This window comes from Apus apus, chromosome 3 (assembly GCF_020740795.1).
Source record: "Apus apus isolate bApuApu2 chromosome 3, bApuApu2.pri.cur, whole genome shotgun sequence".
In the NCBI taxonomy this organism is placed as follows: domain Eukaryota; kingdom Metazoa; phylum Chordata; class Aves; order Apodiformes; family Apodidae; genus Apus; species Apus apus.
Genome location: NC_067284.1, coordinates 117,781,975 through 117,805,951, shown reverse-complemented (window position 1 = coordinate 117,805,951; position 23,977 = coordinate 117,781,975). Strand labels below are relative to the sequence as shown.

The 23,977-nt window shown below is 46.1% G+C and overlaps 1 protein-coding gene across 1 annotated transcript; it reads right to left on the bottom strand.

Moving 5' to 3' along the window:
• Positions 1–1,936: 1,936 nt before the first annotated feature.
• On the bottom strand, positions 1,937–22,825 carry LOC127382987 (uncharacterized). Its single transcript, XM_051615223.1, has 14 exons — positions 22,223–22,825; positions 19,174–19,293; positions 18,122–18,241; positions 17,365–17,484; positions 14,618–14,740; positions 13,523–13,605; positions 12,340–12,465; positions 10,738–10,783; positions 9,682–9,815; positions 6,391–6,519; positions 5,152–5,266; positions 4,170–4,304; positions 2,990–3,115; positions 1,937–2,154 (listed from the first exon to the last, which is right to left on the bottom strand). Exons 1-14 carry the CDS (start codon positions 22,446–22,448, stop codon positions 2,033–2,035), a joined length of 1,725 nt encoding a protein of 574 aa, XP_051471183.1. The 5' UTR covers positions 22,449–22,825; the 3' UTR covers positions 1,937–2,032.
• Positions 22,826–23,977: the final 1,152 nt, after the last annotated feature.

Sequence of the window (23,977 nt, the reverse complement as noted above, 5' to 3'; positions counted from 1 at the left end):
GTAGAACCAGCAGCTGCAGAAGGCAGAGCTGAAACCTTCACAGCAGCCAGACCGTGTGCTCAGCTCCTCCCAACAGAACAGAAATGCTCTGGGGGTGACACTGAGCGAGTTCAGTGCATCACAACTGCTGGGCTCGGCACCCTTGGCTTTGCTCCTCTCACCTGTCTCTTACCTCCTCATGCCTGATGAGGAATGCTCCATTAGTTTCCTTCTTGCTGAGACCTTGAAGTAATGTTTGCAATTAAAAGCCTAAGAAAAACACATTCTAATGTCATTACTTAACATTACTCCGATTTTCTTTTTGTAAAATGATCTGAAGTCACCCAGGGAGGTGCCCTGAAGTTTGAAGTGTCCTGGCTTTGTTCCCAGCCATGTCATTCAGCTCTGTGGAGACCCTGTTCTAGCAAGTCCAGCTGCTCACAGCTGAGCACATGGGGCTTTCACAAGCAAATCCCTGTCCATCATAGACACTGAAGATGCTGTGCTGCTTTAGCTAAAGGTGCTCTTTGCCCTGCCCTGTCTGCTGGGCTGCAGGGGCTTTTGAGTGTGGGTTTGCTTGGGTGTTCTTTTAATATTCCTAGTGGAGAGAACTTGCAGTTATGAAAAGGAATCATTACCAGAAATGCCTCCTCCAAGCACAAAAACTAAGCTTAGAGATGTGGGCCACTGTAAAAGGCAATGCTGAGCTCTTAGTGGCAGAATAATGGTTTTATTATAACTATGTTTTTAATCTCACTTTTATTACATGTTTGTAGCCAGTAGCAGCTCTACAGTTCTATCTGCATGTGCAGAAGTACCTCAAAAGGCAGGAAACTCTTCTGAAATGTTTTCCTAAGAAACTGCTGTCTGGGAGCAGGTGTTTGCCAGGAGCCTGGTTCCAAATTTCATTATGCCAGCCAGTTCAACAGGAAGTTTCAGCAGGATTCTTGTATTTAAAGACAAGAGCATGTATCAAAGGTGGAATTAGACAACTAATAGATGATTATTATCAGATTACTATTCTCTTAGAAATAGAAACCTACATAAAAAAACCTACTGTCTTGTAATTTCAAGGCTTTGTGCTGCCACCCCCCCCCGAAAAATACTGTTTTGATTGGCTAAAAGATCTGTGAGACAGACTCTTTTCCTCTGGAGAAGAAGGAGGGGGAGCTTGTTCAGTAACCTGTATACACATAAGAAAATCAGTTGAATTTAAACATACTATGACTGTTTTTTGGTCTTAAACTCCTTTGAAAATGAAATATCAATATAGAAGATCAAGTCCTAATTTTGCCAGATTCGTTGATGTTTCCCTGTTGCAAGTACCTTTAAAATGACCATTTGCAGAGCAGAGATTTCTGTATTCAAACACATCTCCCCCAGCTCTGCCATGGCAGCTGCTCTGTTCTGAGCATGGTCTGTGCAGCATTTACCTGCCTCCATGTGCCTTTGCTCTTCTGCTGCAGAGCAGAGCCTGCAGTGTCAGCCCTATTCTTGTTTCTTACTAATTTCTTGCAGCTTCTCTGAGTTGTCCCTCAGCAGTTTCTTCCTGTAGTGTCCTGTTAGTAGTTTGCTTCCTTTATACTATGTGTTAATTCAATTCCTGGTTCTTAAGGCAAGCCCCTGGAACATGCTCTGAAATCAGGAACACAGAAGGGAGACAAAATGCAAGTGAATGCAGAGAAACCTGCAAACTTGAGAGGTGCCTCTTCAGGAGAATCAGCCTGTTACACAAACACAACACTTTGTTGTTGTTTTGGTTTTTTTGGGGGGGTGATGAGGAAGCCAAAAACAAACCAGGGATGATTACCCAAGCATAAAAGGTGTTTTCCAAACTGTTGGCAGGAGTGCAGCTCTAGCCCTCAAGCCCCCTGAAGCAGCCAAAGGGTTCAAGGGAGTGTCTCTTGACCTGCTCTGCTTCTTGTTATCAGAACATCTGAAACTGCAAGCAGCAGGAAAATTTTAACTGCAGGAACCAATTAGAGGAATTGTCTTCCCTGGAAGTTCAGGCTCTTGGATCTTGCAAGTTTTCATAAGCTGTCCAGCTTCAACATTAACTCTCATCCTGGCAAATCGCTGCCCTGAGAAGCTCTTGAGTTTCTTCTGTTTGTTGTCTGACTTGCTCAAGGAGTGTGGCCATTTGGCTTTTTCTGAATGCTAATGAAAATTCTGGGTCTGAAGGGTAAAAACAAGTGTTAGGCCAACTGCTGTTTTCACCTCTATTTTAGTGCTGATACTTAAAAGCTTGTATTTCAGGTTAGATACAGTTGATAGTTCTTGCTACTGTGTAATGCGTAGAGAAGGCAGAACAAGGTCTCTACGTGAGGGGGGTGAAGCACTGGAACAGGTTGCCCAGGGAGGTGGTGGAGGCCCCATCCCTGCAGACATTCCAGGTCAGGCTTGACCAGGCTCTGAGCAACCTGGTCTAGTTAAAAAGGTCCCTGTGCCTTGCAGGGGGGGTGAACTAGATGACTTTTAAGCATCCCTTCCAACCCAACACACTCTGTGATTCTATGAACAATGTTCTTCTACCACACATAGTAGATACAAACGGTTTTCATCCCTGTGACCAGTCAGGATAGTTTGCTGCTGACTTCTGATCCAGTGTCTACAGGTCAGTTGCCAAATGCAGCAGGTGCCTGGCAAGAGGCAGCAGGGTCATGGCTCTGGCTGTACAGGTGTCAAGATACACATTCTGTCATCTGTACTCAACTTCTACCCCAAACAACAAAAACTGATGAAAAATGGGGAAAAAAAAAAGCATAAAGGAGCAGAATTTGAAGTATGAACAAACTGTGAGCCTTCCCAGCTGTAATACCAGCTGATCATGCAATTTGCTCGTTTGCTTGATCAAAATAAATTCAGGTTGCATCTAGTGTCAGACTTTCTTATATTAGATAAAAAGATCTGTAGCCCAAGTCCTGTTTCCCTGCTGAACAAAAAGCCTTTAGTTTTACAGCCCCCAACCTCCCAACCAGCAAACCCAGCCCCTCCCAGAGGAGGGACCCACCTGCCCGCAGCCTGCAGAGGGTGGAGATGCCGAGCTGCTGGAAGCGGATCTCTTGGTGGGTAAGGAAGTTCTTGAGATAGGCCTGAATCTCTGCCCTGTGACCCCTCAACAGCAGCAGCATCTTTTCTGCAGAAATGGGAGAACCACTGGAGATGAGTAGGAGCCTTGAAAACTCTATGAATACTGGTGTTTGGTTTTGGTTTTACTCTAGTCTAGAATGACATTCGTGTGTGGCTCAATCAGAGGCTTTCCTGTTGCTGCTCAGGGAGCAGAGTTGGTCTAAACTTTTGCAACACAACCACCCCGTTGTAACTGTCTCACCAAGGCCTGTCCTGCCTCTGGGAAATGCCATCACCTCCACTCTGTGTCACAGGTTTAGCCCATAACAGCAGGTCAGTAGAAACCAGAGGCAATTTTTCTCCTGGTCCTTTCAAACCAGGACACAATGATAGGGAGGATCAAACAAAGATGCAGCAATATTTCTTGCCTGGAAAGTGCTCTCCTCTTCCCCTGGGCAGTGAGTATTTTGGTATCCCACCTTTCTACTTAAGTTGTATTTAAGAACCTTAGGACTGTCTAGCCCTGCAGAATAGTAGTGCTTGAAGAAGACAACAACTACCTGAATCAGAACTCCTATGAAGACAGGCTGGGAGAGCTGGGGTGTTCAGCCTGGAGAAGAGGAGGCTCCAGGGAGACCTTAGAGCACCTTCCAGTGCCTGAAGGGGCTCCAGGAAAGCTGGGGAGGTGCGTGGGACAAGGGCAGGGAGGGATGGGATGAGGGGTGGATGGCTTTAAACTGGAAGAGGGGAGATTTAGGTTAGACATTAGGAAGAAATTCTTCTCTAAGAGGGTACTGAGACATTGGAACAGGATGCTCAGAGAAGTCATGAATGCCCCCTTCCTGGAAGCATTCAAGGCCTGTGACAGGGGAGTTGGAATCAGTCTGTCACATGATTTTCATCCCTTGGCTTTCTCACACACTCAAGCACTTTTCATGTATAATTTAAGGGTGACTGTAGGCATGTTTATGCTAATAAGTCTGTGGAGACCAGATGGGGGATGCTACAGGAATGTTAAGGGTTGTTTGGTGCCTGGCAGTTAACTACTTTGGGAAAAGGCTCCTTTAACTCCAGCCAGCTGTAGCTACCTTTGGAAGCAGTTAATGCTGTGTGACACTTACCGTGACCTATCATGTGGTGGATGATGGAGGCAGCTTGAAAGGATGGCTCAGCATGTTCCAGTTGGCCAGCCAGGCTCACCAAGCACTTTGTCAAGGGTTCATCCATCCACTGGACCATACATAACGTGGCTCCTTCTGGAAGACAGAGAAGAGTCTGTAAACAGCAAGTCCAGCGCTGAAGAAGTGGTGAGAAGTCTGCCAGAAACCAGACTGCCTGAACAGGAAATCCTTTACACAGCTGGAGAAGCAAAGGTCAGTGCTGAACTTGTGGTATAAGGTTAGGTTATAAAGAAGGGTCATCTTCTGAGGCTATGCTGCCATGGACTGGATTCGTAGAAAGGCTTGTGGACTTTTATTTTGCTGGTTTTGTTTTCTGAAAGAATGAATCATATTTTGTACAAGATCCACTCCTGCCCAGTGGGCTCAGTCTGTCCAGCAGCTGCTGGGCACCTCCTGCAAAAGGTAAATGTGACAAGTTGCCATGGCAGTTATCCAGATACAAGAGATTAAATGTGTGATGGGCAACACCCAGTGCTGGGCAGGCTGGGAAAACTCACACTGATTCTCTCTGCCATTCGTAGTGCTGGACCTTCCACTGGTGGTAATTTGGGAGCTCTCATGAAGTCTATGTGCTAAAAATTTAAAGAGGCACTTGGTAATTTAGTACATATTAGTTATATTAGTTTCTACTATTGCAGAATGAACTCAGCTGGAGAAATGGGGTGACACTACAAATAAAGACAGACCATGTACAGCAGTGAAGTTCAGTGCAAAGAATTTTGAGTTAAAAAATTTTAAACTTTTCAACTGAAAAAAAGTGCAAATGATGGATCTTGATTTCCTGATGCTTATGGCAAAACTGCCAATGAATTTAAAGGGAAGCCCTGGGCTGTGTGCCCAGCTGTGCTCCATCCCCATTAGGAGTAGCAAGGGATACCCACACCTGTCAGATGACAGGGTTGTGGTGGGGTTGATTCCCTACCTTGCTTGGCCAGCTCAGCAAGGCAAGATATCACATAATGAAGAGAGTCTTCTTGAAGGTCAGTAGAAAGCATGGTCTGGAGGAGACCTTCAACACATGGGCTCTCAATGATACCCTGCAACAAGAAAAAGGGTCCTATTTAGCACTTCCGTTGTGTTTTAGTGGTGTCGGAGGACTTTGGAAGTACTGAGTAACTCTTGACAATAACAAGGGCTAACACCCAAATAGTGGAAACGTCTCCTCCCACATCCACCACAAAGCAAACACCTTGGATTGTTCAGAGATCACCTGATTTTTAGGCATTTTCCCAGGGCCTGCTCTGTCTGTGAGATGTTCTCCTGATCACAGATCACTGAGCTCACAGTATCCTGACCTGCTGCTGTGCATCAGGCTGTATGTTCGTGTTCAGCTGTCACTGCTCCAGTCCTGCTGCAGAGGTGATTAAGCTGAGTGCTCCAGGGCAAACCCCTGGGAAACGTGGAAGTTTCCCAGTTTCTCTTACTGGCCTCCAGGGCTTTGAAAACTTTCTGCTGTTAAAGTGCTCTGATCTGCAGAGATATGAGATGGCCTCTCACTAGCAAAGGTGAGTTCTGTTTCTGGAGAAACATTTCTGTGTATCCCTTGTCTTTTAGGTTGAATCTGCTATGCCAGGAGTGGTGTTGAACAGCAGGTCTCTGTATCGGGACACATCTTAGAAACCAAGTTTCATTAGAAGCAAAGTCAGCAACAGGGATCTTTATAGCATCGTGGCACAACTAGTATCTTGCCAAACAGGCAACATACATTGTGTATCAATAGCTGGGGCCCTATTTAACAACTGGGAGTGAAATTAGGTCAGTGCTGAACACCGTAGGGGGATGAGTAAGGGCAGCCAAAGAGTAAGACTTAGGGAATAAGGATTCAGCTTTTAACTAACCTTAGATTTTCCTGACTGGTTCCATTAATTAGTATGAAATGTCTTTGTTAGAAGTACATTTTATACCTATGATGCAGTCAGTCATTCAAGTTAGGTAACCACATCACTCATAGGGAAAATTAGACATTTCTTCATTAGCATTTTTTGAAAAATATGAACAAAGCCCCCTTTCATTGTGGCAGTTCAGGTGCTTTGATTCATTCAGTTTTGTTCACAGTGTCCTTGGTGTACGTTTCATTTAAACACCTTTCTGTAGGGAATTTGGTATCAACATAACATCAACCTCCCAGGGTACAGTTCAGTGAAAACCAGTGGGTACCTACCTGTGTGTGTGTGGCCAGGCTCAGGTTTGTGATGATACAAGCAGCGTGGCCAACAATCACAGGGTCTCCTCTGTGTTCTGCCAGCAGCCTCCCCAGGCTCTGCAGGAGCTCCACACACGCCAGAGCCTCCTGGGAAGAGCAACCAGCACCAGTTACATCCAGCAGGGACAGCACGGGGCAGCTGTGCAGCCAAGGGCAGGGATCTGAGCTCTGGGAGCAAAGCATTGCTCAGCTCACGGAACCAGTGCTGAAGTGGCTGCCTCCACCTGCTCCTTCTCTCTGTATCTGCTCTACTGATCTAGAGCACTTGCTATGGAAAGCTGGAGGCCTTAAGGGCTCATAGCTTGTTTCTGTTTGCATCAAATGCTTCCCAGAGGTTGATCCTCAGGGGAAGGACGTGGCTGGAAGGAGAAGTGGCCAGGACGGGTGGGAAAGGCAGAAGTAAGTGGTGAAGCTGCAGCAGCTGGTCCTCGAGTACCTCAGCAATTCACCTCACCTGCAGTAATGTGTGGGTAGATCAGTTTGTGAACAGGCATCTCATCAGTAGCACCTTCTGAACAGCATCCTCTCAGTTTATACATACATTTCCCTGCCATCTGAGGGGTATTTTAGAGGGACTTCAGCAAGTCCCTCTCTCCCTGCCTGTAATGTCTGGTTTCTCCAACTACTGTTGATATTAATTGGCTCTTACTTGCATTTGGTTAAGTGCCCAGGTATCCTCAATACCAGGAGGGATTAAGGGGACACAGCTGTTTGTAAGAGAAACCTGATCTCAGCACACTTTGGGTTAGGTCTACAATTAAAAGCAACATAGAGTTTCCTCTTGGGAAACTTTTTACTTCAGTCTCTTTCCCTTAGGAATTCAAGTTCCTAACGCAGTTCTTATGTTTGTAAGTAATGAACTATATTATTTGTGTTACTTAGAAACTGAGACACATTAGTTAGTGTTCAACCTAAACCAAAAATCAGCCCTATACACAGTTGAAAAAAATCCTATAGTTCTGAACCCTGCAAGGTCAGGATCACTGAAGCAGCATGAAAGGCAGATGTCTTTAAAAATTAGTTTAACTTGCATCTTCCTCTCACTTAAATTACAAAAGTATATTTTGTTTTCTTTTTATCTTAGCTGGCATTCTTCACTTAAGTTCATTTTTAAGCACTGTGACAACCAGCAATCCTAAAATAAAACAAGATAATAGATGGACAGGGCAGTGCTATGGCTGAACTTGGAGCATTTACAGAATCTTACATGCAGGTACGGCTGTAAATTTTCTAATTTTAGTTTTTCTCCTCTTCAAAGACTGAAGTAATGTAATTTTAGATAATCCTATTATATTGTAATTAATGACTGTTGTCTGTGCTTTTGTCCTGACCATCCTCTTGTCTATGTAATCACATCAGCTACAGAACCCAAATTTGATTTGCTGCAGCCTGAGAGGAGGAAATTGTCCACAGACTGTAAATAAACTTTCTCATACATAACGACTTCCCTGCCAAGCTCTTCTGTTTATTTAGGACCTCCAGTAGCAAGTGACAGTCCTCTAATTCTGCTGAGCCTCTTTTTTTTGGCTGGCATGTGGCTGGGATCCAGATTTTGTTTCCTGGCTCAATCCTGCACAGCATGAGAGAATCACGAGAAATTTCTGCGTAAGAATGGCCTGGGTGGTTCAGATGGACACTGATCTAACTTCTCACAGGATTAAAAAAAAACAGACAAACAAACAAAGGCAAAGCATTCCAGCAGCAACTGTGCTTGCAATGTCAATGCTGCACTCCCACCCCTTATTCAGGGGTTTCTTGACAAGATCAGGTTTATCCCGTTCCCAGGCAGGGTGGGAAGGCAAAATTGTTTTGTATCTGGAGTGGAAAGTCAGCAGCAGCATCTGGAGCAGCCAGACCCCTGCCACCCTGACTTCCAGGTCCTTGCTCAAAAGCATGTGATTTAAAAGGCTGTTTTCTCACAAAGCCTGACTCTTTCTTTAGTGTTTCAGGGTCGTGATGTCCTTGGGAGAACTGAATAAAATTCCCCCTGCACAAGGGAAGTTTTCCAGCACTTGCTGGGAATTGCTGTCAACAACCTGGCTAGGGGATTGCAGGAGGGGTTTAAGCAGGGAGAGCAGCTCCTGTGAAGCAATCCCAGGGCTTTGCTTATGGTAACAAAAGGGCAGATGAAGTCTGCCCTATTGTGTCCTGGGTAGTATTAGTAATAATTCAAGCATCACTTGACTGGGTTGTAAGGGTTAGCTTTGTTCAGAGGCTTGTTTCCCAACAGCTGTTCCCATGGAGAAGTCCCTCTTGCATTCACTGAGAACTCAGCCTGGGTTAGGGAAAGAAGCCTTGAAACAATTTGAAAAACAGGCCAGGAGAGGCATGGAGCTGGGGAGGCAGGAGATGAGCCAGGAGAGGTCAGGGTCTTCTTAGAGCCCAGGGCTCTGCACGCAGCAGGCAGGGACAGCCCTGTTTCCTCTCTAAAACAAATGCTGAGCTGCAGATACTTCTCACTGGAGAATAAACCCCCGAGGGTGAGGCTTTGCTGTACAGCCTCCTGCTGTAGTTTCTAGCCAGACTTCTTCATGTACTTGCCCAGGGATGCACTGCTAAGGGTGGTGTTTGCCCTGAGCAAAACAACCACGCTGGAACTAAGGACCTGAGGAGACACAGGGAAGTCCTGGGAATTAGCTAAAGATGGATGGGGTTTCAAATGTGATTAGCCCCCCTTGCTGTCTAGATTCTAATTCAAAAGGTGTTGAATTTGTGTAAATGCACTCTTGAATCCCTGTCCATATAGGGAAGTGAAGTGGTTTAGCCCTTTACTTGCCACTGATGCACTTGAGGTGCACACTGAGTAGCTTTTCCAATGTGTGGGGAAGCTCTGCAGCCAAGGGACATCTTCCTCAGCTGCCTCTTTGGCTGCAGCTTCTCGTGGTGCTACAGGTGCCCAGCCCCTTGGTGCACCCACCTGGAGACCTGGGGCTGGGGACTGAGGGACCACAGGGAGCTGCAGGGAGTGCAGGGTGGTGTCCGTGCATTTAAGGAATCAGACACCCACCACCTCCCACTCTGCCCTCTCCTGGGTCCCACTGCAGGCAACCTGATTAGCTACAGGAGGTTTTGGGTCCTGCAGCAGACGTGGCAGCGCGGGGAGACCCTCCCGCCCTTGTGTGGGAGGGAGAGGGGCTGGGCAGCCCTCGCTCCTTCTCGAGGTGCATCTCACCCTCAGCTGTGCCACAGCTGCGTGCCAGCCCCAGCGGGGCCAGAACTGCCCTCTGCCCTGGAGAAATGCCCTCCCACCTGGTTGTGCGGGTGCTGGGACAGTCTCCAGAGCAGCGCGACGGAGGCGCGACGCACGTCCTGGCCGCGCGACGCCAGGAGGGAGCACAGCTGGGGCAGCACGTCCTCAGCAACCATCTCTGCCTGGATATCTGCTGGTTTGGGAAAACAAGCAAGGTCAGGGAGCTTCAGAGCACCGCAAGGAGATGGTCAGGCCCTGACTCACAAGCATTTGACTGCTTCAGTGATGAAATTAGAGGGCACCTATCCACCTCGAAGGGATGGGACAGGGCTGGATGTTTGGTTATGAAAATAAATCCTCCTTTGTTCTGGCTCCTTTTGCCCAAGCTTGAGAGCTGCCTGTGGCTTTGGACACCCTTCAGTTTCTGTCTGAGCCTCAGTGAGAATAAATGGGAGGAACTTTCTGAGTGCTTCACTGGCCCAGGACCAGGTGAGAAGGTGGCAGCTCCTGCTGCACAAAGATCTCCCCCAGGCACCACTTATCTCTTGGAGCTGTGGTTAGCCAGGGGAGAGGTCACCCATCCTGCCTGAATCCTTGTGCCCCACTCATCCCTGAGCCTCATCAGCTGCTTCTGGGCACTAAAGGCAAAGGCAGAGCAGCCAGCAGATGGAGTGCCAGCCCCAAAGGCCAAGCAGACCAGGGGCGTTCAGCCACGCCAAGAAGCAGGGCAGCAGATCCTTCATTTCCAGCTCCACTGTCACTGGGATTGATTGGAAATGAGGCACCTCCACGTGTTCTAGATGAACAACCCTGTCCTGGACCCCTGGAAGGGAGAAATATTTAATACAGCTGCAAAGGCTCTGTGCATGAGAAGACCTCTGCTGTCTCTCTCATTTCATCCAGATACTTCCCCTTGCTATCTGGGAGTTCTGAGGCTGGTTTAGTTAGTAAACCTGTACTTCCCTTTTCCCTTAACATCCAATTAAAACACAGAAAAGAGGGTATCTCCTTACTTTTAATATGAAAGGTTCCCAGCCCACTGAGCTCACTCCAAAAGGCAGAGAGAGAAAGAAAAAGAAATAGTGTGTTTTGTTTATCTCCAATAAATTGCTTACCACTGGCAGCCAAATTTCTGAGGCAAACACATGCCTGGCTGGAAACCTGCTTGTGCCAAAGGGGAAAAAGAGTGGTTTCAGTAATGCATGTTCTTGCCTATTGTACACAAGATAAACGTGACAACACTAGCAAGATATGACATTATCTCTGGAGAACAACATTTGGGACACAACTTTTTTTTTCAAAGTTTCTATTATTTTTTTTTCAAAGAATCATAGAATGCCTTGGGCTGGAAGGGACCTCTAAAGCTCATCCAGTCCCACCCCCCTACAATAAGCAGGGACATTTCACACTAGACCAGGTTGCTCAGAGCCCCATCAAGCCTGACCCTGAGTGTCTCCAGGCATGTGGCCTCCTCCACCTCTCTGGGCAACCTGTTCCAATGATCCACCACCCTCATATTAAAGAACTTTTTCCTAATGTCCAACCTAAATCTACCCTTTTCTAGCTTAAAACCATCACCCCTTGTCCTGTCTTTACATGCCCTTGTGAACAGCTCTTCCCCAGCCTTCTTTTAGGCCCCTTCCAGGTATTGGAAGCTGCTACAAGGTCCTTCTGGAGTCTTCTTTTCTCCAGCCTGAAGAGCCTCAAGTCCCTCAGCCTGTCCTCATAGCAGAGCTGCTCCAGCCCTTGGATAATTTTCAACCTCCTCTAGTATCAGTCATCCTGTTGTTGATTAGGAAAAGACAATGGAGTTCAGATGTTGGTTTATTTTAGGAATGTCAGATAACTTATAGGAAAATGGAGTTAATTGGTGTCATTTGCTTTACACCTTTTTTCACCTCCCTTCTACACAGAATTTAAGGTTCCAACCTTTAAGTCCTGAATTGTGGCTTATTGAAGTTTCTTTGGGGTGGCTCAACTAAGTAAAATTTTCAAGGTGTTACTCTTTGAAGCCATATAGTCAGAGTTATGGATACCAAAAAGAAAAAAAACAACAACAACAAGCAGCACAACAGATTTTCCAGATACCTCCTGTCCCAGACACAATGATCAAAGACAGTTGAGAGCCTGGACAGAGCACTTCACACACATCATTTCAAGTTTAAAGAATACAGGCCATCCCAGTCTACAGAAAGTGTCTGGGGCTATGGAACAACTTTAATGATTTCCTTTTTCTTTCTCCATACATTGACCTTGTAGAGCCTAGGTATGTAACATAGAATCATAGAATCATTAAGGTTGGAGGGGACCTTAAAGATCATCCAGTTCCAACCCCCCTGCCATGAGCAGGGAACCACTAGACCAGGCTGCACAAAACCTCATCCAACCTGGCCTTAAATATGTCCAGGGATGGGGCATCAACAACTTCCCTGGGCAACCCATCCCAGTTCCTCACCACCCTTTTAATGAAGAATTTCCTCCTCATATTTCACCTGAATCTCCCCTCTCTCAGTTTAAAACCATCACCCCTTGACCTATCACTGTCTTCTCTGATGAAAAGCCCCTCCCCAGCTCTCCTGGAGACCCTTCAAGTACTGGAAGGCCAACTCATATGTCTTTTCTCATGGGAAAGGTGCCTTGCAGAGTTGTGCAAGACTGAGCCTGAAAGCTCTGCTCTGCTGCTAAGCCTTTAGACAAAGAGAAAGCCATGTCTTTACCTTGTCCACAGCAGAGGACAGGAGAGAGATGAGCGTCCGCAGCAGGAACCTGTTGGCAGGGCTCAGCATGGCTTCATGATGCTGAGCATTGGCTGCCACATTGCTCAGGGCAGCACAGCTGTAATACTGCAGAAAGCCAAGAGCAGAGAGAGAGGAGGTCACACTGGAGCATGGTGAAGGGAGTCACAGAATCACAGAATAGTCATGGTTGGGAAGAACCTCCGAGATGACCCAGTCCAAGCATCATAAAAAAACCAACACCAAACAAAGCAACAAAAAACCCAAACAAAACCCCCCCAAACAAACAAACAACCCCTAAACACACACCTTGATTTACTCAAGCAGGATGTGGTCATTGCCCTCATGCCAAGGGATCATTTCCAAAAGATTTAAACAATAAAGCTAGGGAGGATTATGTATATAAGAGTATGTATTACCAGGGAAGTATAATTAGAAGAAACAGGTTGAACTGCAGTGGAGGAAATTTCAAGATGAATCTCAGATGGTTTGCAGAAAGCAATTCCAGAGACTCCATCACTTCAGACTTTTAAAGAGAGAACTGAATAGAGACAACGAACACCAGTGGAAACAGCCCTGTTCTACTCAGGGGACTGAATGGAGAAACTAGTGGATTTTAGGGTTCACAACTCCTGACTCAGGTTTTCATCAGCACACTTTTGGTCCAAGACCAGCTTTCTGTTACGTGTGCAGAATCTCAGAGGTGTCCGTGCTAGGCATAAAACAGGAAGATTTCCCAGACATTTACAATAAGAAGAAAAAGTCTTTGTAAGTTATTCTTTCTCAGAGCAGTTAGTACAATTGCTTAGAGTGCAAGATCAAAGTCAGGATGCAAAAAAATCCTCCAACAAAACAGAGGAAGAGGCTTATCTGCAACGTGTCTGAGCCGAAAGACACAGGAAGGTACCACTGTGTGTCCATGGGTTAGTGTGTGCTGGCAGATGCACTTCTGTATCATAAACTTCCTCCTGTGGAGCTAGAAAAACTGTGTTTTGAACAGACATCATCTGCCTGAGCTGAGTTGCACCAAGATGCTCTCCTGTGTTTCCTGTCCTCCCTAAAGAAACCTTCCCTCCTCTGCACCTTTTCATTCCACATGCTGTGGTTTGTGCTCTCCTTACAGTCAGACTGCTCTCTGCAAAAACCTGACCTGTTTGAGCCATACCTGCACTTCTGAGTCAGGAGATTCCAGCAGCAATGCAAGAACTGGCAGGGCTCCTTCCTTGCATAGGACCTGTTGGATTTTCTCTGCCATTAAAAAAGAAAAAAAAGAAAGGTGCTGTTAGGGCGTCTTTCCCCTTCCTTCCCTCTTTTCTGCAGGGGATATGCACAATCATTGGATTCTGGAGAGTGGTGAAGTTGCCCAAATACGTGCCAATCAGCCTGACCGGAGAGCACATCATTTTGAGCGGGTGCATTAGAGCAGCAAAGTGAAAAGCAGGCTGTCTGATCCATTAAGCCTTTGCTGCTTTTAAGAAAAAGGCTGTTCTAAGAGTCTGAGAAGCTGGAAACCCTCAGGTACAACATTCACCCTGAGTTCTGTGTTAAAAACCAACAAATTATGTTTAAAATTCTTGGTGTATAATAGCCAACTGTAAAAGTTCTTGCCAACCACCCCCCTACACCATACAGAAGTAGCACATTATTCACCAGTGCATCAGCAGCTGCGTGGGGCAATGGTATTACCTAGAGGTGAGACTCGGTGCTGGTTTGTTTCAGAGTTGATGCAGGGCAGTGCACATGCTGCTGCTGAGGTGCAAATAGTGCTTTTGCTACAGCTGCTGCCAGATACCCCAGGACCCTTTAACATCTGGCCCATAATAGTTACATTTTGCCTCTTCCAACTTCAAGCTGGGGATACATGTCAAACCTTGCTAGAGCTTGACCTTGTTGGATGAGCTTCTGAGATGGCTTCAAAGTACCACTGAATGTGGTGCCAGCTTTTTAGACCTAGTTATTTCCTTAACAACTATTTTTTTTTTCTATTTCTTTTTCTGATTATTTAAGGGCTTGTACAGTAGCACCTCGGGGTTGAGAATTAAGCCTTCCTGTTTCAGTAGTATGCAACAAAGGGTGTGTATTAGCTAAAGAGAGGCCACATTTATGTCACTGGCCGATGGCATCTACAGAAATGCCACCTACAAAAGGAAGAACTTGTTACTCAGACACACTTTTATTCTTGCCCCAGCCCTTTGGAATTATTTTTTTTATCAGTGAGAAATTTCCGCAATTTTAGATAAGCCATTAGTCAAGAAAGTACCTGATCTTGTGAGGTTGAGGATAGCCCCAACTGCATTTTGCTGGACCCTGGGATCGTAGGAATTGGCAAGAGACAGCAGGGGTGTCACTCCTCGAGCAGCACCAATGGCTTCCCGGTTGGACTCTGGAAAAAAGGATCAGGGAAAGCAAGAAAGGAAGAGGACATTGTCATCTCGCTGTGAGCAGGGAGCAGGACACCAGCAGGACTAGATTTCTTAGGTGTTTGCTTCTCTGGTTCTTCGGTATATACCAAAATTTCCCTGCATGTTTGAAGGAACCTGTTAAAACTCCAGTGGCTCAAAGGGAAAACTGCTTCATGACTTCTGACCCACAGGTCACAGCTGGGTCAGTGCTTTTGTTTTGTGACTAGGATGATTCAAATAAAGGGAGCAGAACACCCCATAGCCAGGTTAGCAAGCTGTCATACTTGCCTTGTACCCCTGGTACGGCTGATCAAGCTATTCACAGAGCATCAACAAAACCCTGTGTAATAACTGCAGGTGAGACTGAATTGATTTAGCAGGGTATATTCAGGGCCTGTGTCATTAGTTCATGAAAGAAAAAGAGAGGTGGGCCCATGCAACTTCATGGAGTTCAACCAGGCCAAGTGCAAGGTCCTGGGTCAGGGCAATCCCAAGTACAAATACAGGCTGAGGGGAGAATGAATGGAAAACAGCCCAGAGGAAAAGGACCTAGGGGTGCTGGTTGATGAAAAGCTCAACAGCAGCTGCCAATGTGCACTTACAGTCCAGAAACCAACCCCATCCTGGGCTGCATCACAAGAAGTGTGGCCAGCAGGGCCAGGAAGGGATCCTGCCCCTCTGCTCTGCTCTGGTGAGACCCCACCTGCAGTGCTGTGTCCAGCTCTGGAACCCCCAATATAAGAAGGACATGGAGCTGTTGGAACTAGTCCAGAGGAGGCCATAAAGATGCTCAGAGGGCTGGAGCAGCTGTGGCTGCCCCATCCCTGGCAGTGTTGAAGGGCAGGTTGGATGGGGCTTGGAGCAGCCTGGGCTGGTGGGAGGTGTCCCTGCCCATGCAGGGGGTTGCATCTAGATGGTCTTTAAGGTCCTTTCCAACCCAAACCACTCTATGAGAAAACGAAGTCCACAGTCTACATCTTTCATTGTTTATATAACCTAAACTGTCACTGAAGACCAGAAGACTTGTAGTTGAGTATTGTTTAATTTACATACTTTTCTAGACAGTTCAAACCATGGCCAGTCTCTGGGATTTTGCTGAGAGAAAAATGAAGGAATAGAAAGCAAGAAATGTGAAGGTATTTGGATGAGATCAACTCTTCAGGTGCCAAATAACTTAGTTAGTTATAGTTAAGAGAACAAAGGTGCTATTTCTGTACCTGGAACCTATCTACACTGGGGAACTGACACACACAGACAGTCCAGCATATCTGCTCAAGTGTAGTTCACCCAGTACCAGTTCAGTATTCCAGGACAAGTCCCTTTCTGCCTCCATACGAATATTTTATATTCAAGAAAATGCCTTTTATTCTGGGGAAAAAGAAATGCACTAAGTTTTGAGCAAAATAACTGCTCTGGGAATAGTCATGTATTTAAAAATAGCTTTTCCACGTGGGAAGCTTCATTGTGGTGAAATTTTTAGGCCAATTTTGAAGACAAGCCTTTCTCCAATGTCATCTGCCTGCATATTGTTCTTTTATTTCCCTCTGCAGAAGCAGAAATTATTTTGTGCTGCTCCAAATAATGGAAACCAGTTTGGTGTGATGGAAACTCATTAGTTGAGCAAAGGAGAGCAGTAAAAAGATTGAGAATTCAGATATTGCTGCTTTCTTCATTCTCTTTCACAGTACACTCCATGAATGTTTATGAATGTAGAATAGAGCCTCAAATTTGGGCAAAAGGATTCAGACAAAACCTGGGGAAAATATGATGGCATACGAGCCATTGGGTGCTTCAGAAGTTTTTTCTTCCTTAAAGGAGAACAACTGGCTTGATGGGAAAGGCAAAATACATGGATGTGCACCTGGAAACTTTTGTTGCAGGCCCTTAATTGGTGCCTACTGGAAATAGCAAAAGAGGAGGATAAAGATGAAGTGTTTAAGTCAGCTGCAGGTTCCAATTGCACCATGATGCAATTACAAAGAAAGCAAAATGTACCACAAAAGGCATTTCCACAGATGCCCCCACAGAAGACACAGGTGAGACCCCAGCTGGAATATTGTACATTGCTGGTGACCTCTCTTTCAGGAGAAATTAATTCAAAGTGGAACTCCTGCAGCATTTATGTACATCTTGGGACTGTAACAGTGCCTGCAAAACAGCAGATGCAATTGCTGTGTCTCATTCCTGGATCTCATCCCTCAGCCTGAGAAGGGCTGTGAAGATGGATGGAGGGACTGGCTCACAACAGGAGGCTGAAACGAGCTTGGCTTCTTCAGTCCAGTAAAATAAGGAGCCTCATCTGCACAGACCTCAGAGAGGGAGAACTACTGAGGTAAAACCCAGTGTAGACACCTACTGAGTCAAATATATTTAGGTTTGAAATTGGAAAAAGGTTTGTAATCATAAGGGAATGAAGGGCAGAAACACAGAGAAAAAGATCTTCACTGAAATCTCCAGAGGCAGAAGGTACGAGGTGGGAAGACCAGAATTTGCTGCTGCATCTTAACACCCAAACCCACTGCAAATTGTTCTTCCACCTTTAAATATGACATAAGAGTTGAACGAATTAGCTAGAAAGGATACAGGGAAAGAACAGCAGACTCACCTGAAACAGCCAAAGTCATGATGCAGGCACAGGAGTTACACTGGACAGTGGGATCCTCTGACTCCAGTAGGTCCAGAATTGGCTCAAGTAAACCCATCTCGACAACCAATTCTTTGTCAACTATTCATAAATTCAATTAAAAATGGACAAACAGAAAAGTAAACAGTTGGTGCCTTTGTGAAAATAAAGTATCTTCCTCTGCTTTGGGTGTCTGTATTATGATTATACCAAATAGAGCTAGGATGGAAACACCCGAAAGGCACTCTCAGCCCCTGCCTGGGTTTGCTTGGTTCCTCTTCAGGCTCATGAAAGTAAAAGATGTTCAGACCTTCTAATTCAGAAGTTGTCAAATACTTCTGCTAGCAATTCTGTTTCCAAACTTAATCTTAATGTTAGAAAGTGCAACAAGTTTATTTCTAAAAGATGTATCTGTTGCTTGAAAGGGTAAGTGGTGGGCTCTTGATCCAAGAATGAGAGCAGTGAAACTCTTCCCACACCACCACTCTGGGAATCACGTATCAGCCTTTGCACACAGATCCAAGATCTCTTGCCACATGATCTAGATAGAGGGATCTGATATATCCTAGTGCCAGCAGAGTCTGTGTGGCTTGCAGAGAGAAACAGAGCCACACCCGTCCTATCAGGAGCACAAGAAATGGGATTTGGATTTGTGTAGCCCTGGGTGTGCAGACATGCCCCACTTCTGAGTTTGGCTGAAGAGATACTCTTTTATGTGAATGTGTTGTTAATTACTCACTGTTTCCTTCCAGCAAGAAGTTGACAAGGGACAAGGAAGACATCTGCTGCACCTCCAGGTCAGCAGACCGTAGCAAAGCGTAGAAGGGTTCCAGGTGCTCCACAGGCAGGGGAACATTGACTGCAGGGTCGAGAGGAAACATTCAGGAGTCTCATCGTTCACTGCACTCACATTTGTCTCTTGTTGGTCTTAATCCTCAGATGCTACCATACACACTGAGTGGTATTTCCCTTCATTTAAATTCCATTGCCACTAGCAAACAGGGCAAGTTTTCTCAAAAGGTTTTGAATAATCAAGTGGTTCAAAACCATCATGTGAAGGGAAGCAATATGCCTGGCTACCAAACCAGTCATTCTGCCTCAGAGCAGGGCCTCACGTGGCCATCTGCACTTTTTATCCAGCAAAAAATATATGGGATAGAGCTATCTAGCCAAGTGCCAGAATGTTCTCCTTGAAGTAAATGTAGAACAAACAAACAAAAAAAACAAATCAAAGCCTGTTTGTTGAAGGTATTTCTGCCTTTTTGCAGAACCCCAACTCTTGGTGGATTCTTCTTTGGCAAATCTAGGCTGGTTTCTTAGCATTTACAGGCTACCCCAGGAGCCAAGTGCCTGCATGGAATAGTTGGGACAAAGAAGAACATTTCCTTCATAAATTTCCACTACAATCTGGCCTCTAGAGTGTTGTCCTCTTCCAAAAATTATATAAGATAAAACCTTAATCTATCACTATGTCCATTTCCTTCCTCCATAGTTTTGACTGTGTTGCTTTTAGGAGATTCAAGGTACATTGACTCTAACTCCTTTGGGTTCTGCTGAGCTTTTCCAGAAGTATGACAGTTACATAAATGAGAGATACCTCCTCATGGCAAAACCCAAAAGAACTGCCCACATGGCAATGACAGCATTTCCACCTTCCTTAGCAAACAACACAGCATGGAAGAAATAGAACTTTGATTCAAAGGGGTCAAAGGGATTTTCATAGTTGGAAAAAAACACCCCCTTTTTATTTATAATTATGTGAAAAATTTCTAAAGCACTGAGGTAACTTACTGTGCTGACTCACGTGCAAGTAGTAGAGGGCAGCAGACTGCTGCAAACCTGGGTTTTCTGAAAAGGCCAAAGTCCTCAAGGCTTCCAGAGGGTCCTTCCCAAGCGGCGACATTTCAAAACCTGAAGATGTACAATGACAGCACACACTCAATCATACCTGAAAAGGGTCAGTTTACAAAAAGAAATGAAAACTTACAGCCAAACAAACACATAAGGATTTTTTGTACTGCAACGACTCCATAGAGCCCATCTATCCTTATTCATGTTTTCATGAGCTGCAGAATTCATTCTGCAACAAATGAATCTGGAATAACCTGTCCTTGGCAATGCCTCTGGTGAAGCTCACAAACCTAGTGATTGGAAGCAAGATAAATTATAACCTTTAGTCACTTTTATGCTATCCAATATAAATGCAGGTGTTGTTGTTCTCCATAAAAATCTGTATTTATTTCCTGAATTACAGAAGATTTTTGTTAAGATATATCCACTGCATATGGTGTTCTTAGCTATGAGCTAGAGAAGGAGTATTCGTTTTTAATTTACTAAAGTTTAAGTTCATTGTGTTTCTTGTCCTGGGTATTACAACACAGGATTTCAGGGAACAGCAGCACAAATTGGAAGTGGGCTTGCCTTAGGCTCAAATTCCTAGCATGAGTGTCTACCTGTTCTCCAGTATGATAGTTCCCCTAGGAATAAACTAGATGTTCAGCAAGAACTATCAAGTAATAGCAGTCATGCATGACTTCTGAAGTGACTGAAGTGTTCTTATGATGTGTAGAATGGAGCAGCAGAGTTAAAAAAAGGCCATTGAACAACTGCTCAATACTATAAAATGCTGAAAAGCTCATGTACACCCAATTGACTGATGGAACACTCAATTAGAAGATGTATTTTCAGACAATAGATTGAAGCAGTGCATTAATGATTGAAATACATCTATGCACAAGATTTACTTTGCCTCCCACGGGAGAAAGAGATGAGAATGTGAGCTTTCATGCCTCAGTGCAAAACTCAGGCAGCAGCTCAAGGCATTAGAAGCTGCTGACATGTCAAGAGTAGCAAACTCCAGCCTTCAAGGTTAGGTAAGTGGGCTTCACAGAACTGCTTCATGTAAAGGTTTTGTTTAATAATTAACAATACACATTAGCCAATGTGTGACAGTTATACAGAAAAATCAGAATCTCTTCCTGTGGTTTAATTCTGTTCCTTACACACTGACTACCTGAACCTCCCACATAGCTGTGTGGTTCTGTCTGGGAGAATGATAAAGCAGCAGCCTCTCAGAACCTTTTTCTGCTCATAATAACCAGCATTTGCTGTCCTAGCTAACAGCTGAGTATGATGATGAGCTGTGAAGTCTCTCCTTTGCACTCAAACTGTTCAAATGTTGGCTCCCTGCTTATTGTGTCCAGAACTGAGGATGGACTTGTTCCATCTCAGAATAAAATATGCAGGAAAGCCCTGAGGTGGGAGGGGTTTCTCTTGGTTCTCTTCATGAGACTTCCCTGCCTCCATCTGTCTTGCAAGCAGGATTTGGCCACTCGGAGAATTCCCCTTGGTTCTTCCTGGGTGCTGTGCCTCCTGTGATGGGCCCTGGGGTCACCCTGAGCTGCCACAGCAGCTCTAGGCTCCCTGCTGCTGTACTGGGGTTCAGATCAGCCTTTGGGAGACCCCGCTCAGAGAGGAGAGGATTTCTCAAGAAATCATACACATTCTTTTCAGGAAGCACTAGTGGGTGCTGTAAAGGGCCACTCTGGCCTCACCATTTTTTCCTGACCACCCCTTCATGGCACCTGATCCATTAACCAACACTCTTCTCCAGTCAGGAAGATCCCCACTCTGCATCAGGCCGAAAGACCTGATCCTATTCTGAATATGGACTCCAGGATTTAGCCAGTGCTTCAAGTGCAACAACTAGTGAACTGCTTCAGCTGCTAATCAGCAGCCTGGGACCCCCCACATCGATGGGATAACAACACCCGCTGAGGCCAATTCACGCATGTTCCCAACAGCCCACGTCACAGCCATTATTCCAAAGGCTGTTCCATGACAGACCATTCCAAACAGCATGAACTGTGTCACACCATAGAAAAATGCCTCTCCTGCTCCCCCTCACAAGATGGTTTTATGTCCCTAACAAGGCAAATAAAGGAACACTAGTCTGTGCTCCACACCCTGCACACCAGTGAAAGCAGAAGGCGATGCAGGATTTTGCAGTAGCTTTAGCCCAAAGTTGTTTAACTTGAAGGGATACGTCCAATTAGCTGTGAGACAAAGCAAAGGCAAGCAAACAATGGGCTCAGCCCAAACTTGAGACAAGAAATGTTTTTAAATTGGACAACTGACAAAACACACTCATCCAAGAACATATTCTGTGATAGACAGGTAAAATAAAACAAGTTTTCCTGTTGGTATTTTTGGATGAAGAGGACATCACATGTAGGTAAACAGGGGAATTAGGGAGGTAGACTGTAAAGCAGAGGAGATACAGGAAGAGTTGTGGATCTACTTTGATTCAAGCAGAATCCCATTATTGTGTTCAAGCTTTATGTCTAAAAAGCTTGCACAAAAGCATTTAGGCGGATCAGCTGCTTGGACTCCGAGGAAGGCCTGGGAGCCCAGCGGTTCCTGTCCCAGGGTGACTCTGAGCACCCCCACCACGGCACAGACATCCCCAGCCCCCCAACACGGACACTGCTCAGCACCGGGAAACCTCCCTGCCCGCCGCCTCCTCCCAGCGGCCCACTTCCAAACATTAACTGCAGTTGGAAGAAGGACTCATTTTTATGAAACACACTGACGTGGGTTATGTATTAACAGCGGCAGAGCAAGAAAGGGACCGACCACTTCTGCCTGGATCCCACCGCTGGCTGCTCGAGCACTTGGCATCACGGCTGCCGAGGAAAAGCTCTGTAGCTCCAGCCTCTCCTACAGCCCCGGGCTGCTGCACGCCATGCCCGAGCGGCTCTCCCAGCAAGCTGTTCTCAACCCACAAAACAAGTCCCCTCGCTCTTTCATAACCCTTTAGAAAAAACCCAAGCCGTCTTACCTGCTTCGATGTGCTGCAGAAACTCCTGCGCTGTCACCCTCTCGTGCGGCTGCAGGATGGGCTGGTACAGCTGCCTGGCCTTCGAGCTGCCCTGCTTCAAGCAGGAGCAGTTGCTGATCAGAGTCAGGCATTCCTTGATGCTGCGCACCAGCTCGGAGCACATCCTCTGCACAGCGGCCACGAAGTCCCGCAGCAGCTGCATGCACCGGCCGCACAGCTGCCCCATCCTCCTTCCAGCAGGAGCGCAAAGCAGGAGCAGAAGGAAGACAGAAAGAAAAGTTCCTTCTCAACTCGTCCGCGTTTCGCACTAACCTCGGTGCTTGTCCTGTCTTGCAGATGTTCTCGCTACACCACGTGCAGGCGCTGTAAAGCAGACAAGTTTCTGTGTCCGAAAATCTACCTTGCACAACAAGGCTGGTTTATGCAGATCTCCCAGAGCCTACAAAACACTGTTCAAAGGGCTGGAGCCACGTTCTAACACCTTCCTTTTGCTTGAAGAAAAATAAAACGGTGACCTAAACACATTTCGTGAAGAGCAGAGTTTAACTCCTGGAGCATCCATCAAAGCCTTCAGAAAGCCAGAGAAGCTCGGGGACACCGGAAAAGCAGCCTCAGCTTTTGTAAGGCAGCTCTCCACTCGGAAGGGAGGCACCACCTGGTCTGCGGGTGTGCCAACCGCAGCTGCCAATAGGAGAGGAAGGCTGGGGAAAAAAAACCCCAAACTGGAAAGCGGGAGCACCCGAACAGGTTTTTCCAGTTTTTGCAGAAGCACAGACCAGAACAAAGGCCCTGCTGGGCAAACGGCCGATGACATAGTCAACTGAGACTGCAAATCGGAAAGGAACCTGAAGAAAAAAACACCCCAACAAACCAAAACAAAAACCCAAACAAACAAACAAACAAAAAACCAAAGCACCCAACAACAAACAACACAAACAAACCCGTAGAACTATCTTTTCCTCCTGTCGAACAGCTCCTGCAGATAGGGCAGGATAAGTTAGCAATGGGAGAATGCAAAAATTATCTGCAGCTTTTCATGCAGAAGAAGGTAGCAAAAGGAAAAAGGGCAATTCTCCTTTTTGCTTAATTCTCCGGTCTAGTGCCTGTGCCCACCCCTGGCTGCGCAGTTTTACAAATGCCCTTGGTGTAATTAACGCAGCGTGAAGGGCCGTTTGTAGCATTCCCGAGGTTTTCCGTGGCACTGGCTGGGTCCAGATGAGCCTCACCAGGCGCTGAGGTGCCGCTGCCACCGGGCCAGGCTCGCACCCTCCCGCCGGAGCCGGAGGCACCAGATTTCCTACAACTCGTTCTAATAGTTGCATTCTCAGCACACGTGCGCTTTAAGCCTCTTAGGGTCTTTGGGGAGGTCTTCGGGAGTCGCTCGGCAGCGTCCCCTGGTTGAACCCTTCCCCGAGACCCGGCTGGTTCTCATCTTCTGTTTCGCTGGTCTCAGCTAATTCTTAACTCCAGGCCCCCAGTTGCTTCAGCTTATTCTCCATTGACACGCAAACCCGCGGAGGCTGCTCAGGTGGGTGCCAATCAACACTAATGAGGCCTATTGTTTAAGCTATCAGCCTATTATTTAAGGTATCAACTCCCCCCTTCTCTTAAGACTTCGGACTCAAACATCCAAGGTCCCAACACCCCTATCTTGTTTTTAGGGGCACTTGACTGCCGCATTTACAACACGGAATCATGACACAAGCTAAGAGGCAAGCACATATTATAACGAACAGATTTTCCAACCAAGCTCAG

Excerpts from the sequence above, each read along its gene's own strand:
- LOC127382987 (XM_051615223.1), bottom strand. The coding sequence starts at position 22,448 with ATGGGGCAGCTGTGCGGCCGGTGCATGCAGCTGCTGCGGGACTTCGTG. Across the intron at positions 9,816-10,737 it reads CAGAAATTTGGCTGCCAGTG|CAGATATCCAGGCAGAGATG; the intron begins GTAAGCAATTTA and ends TTCCCAAACCAG. Across the intron at positions 4,305-5,151 it reads TGCTGAGCTGGCCAAGCAAG|AAGGAGCCACGTTATGTATG; the intron begins GTAGGGAATCAA and ends TCTGTCTTCCAG.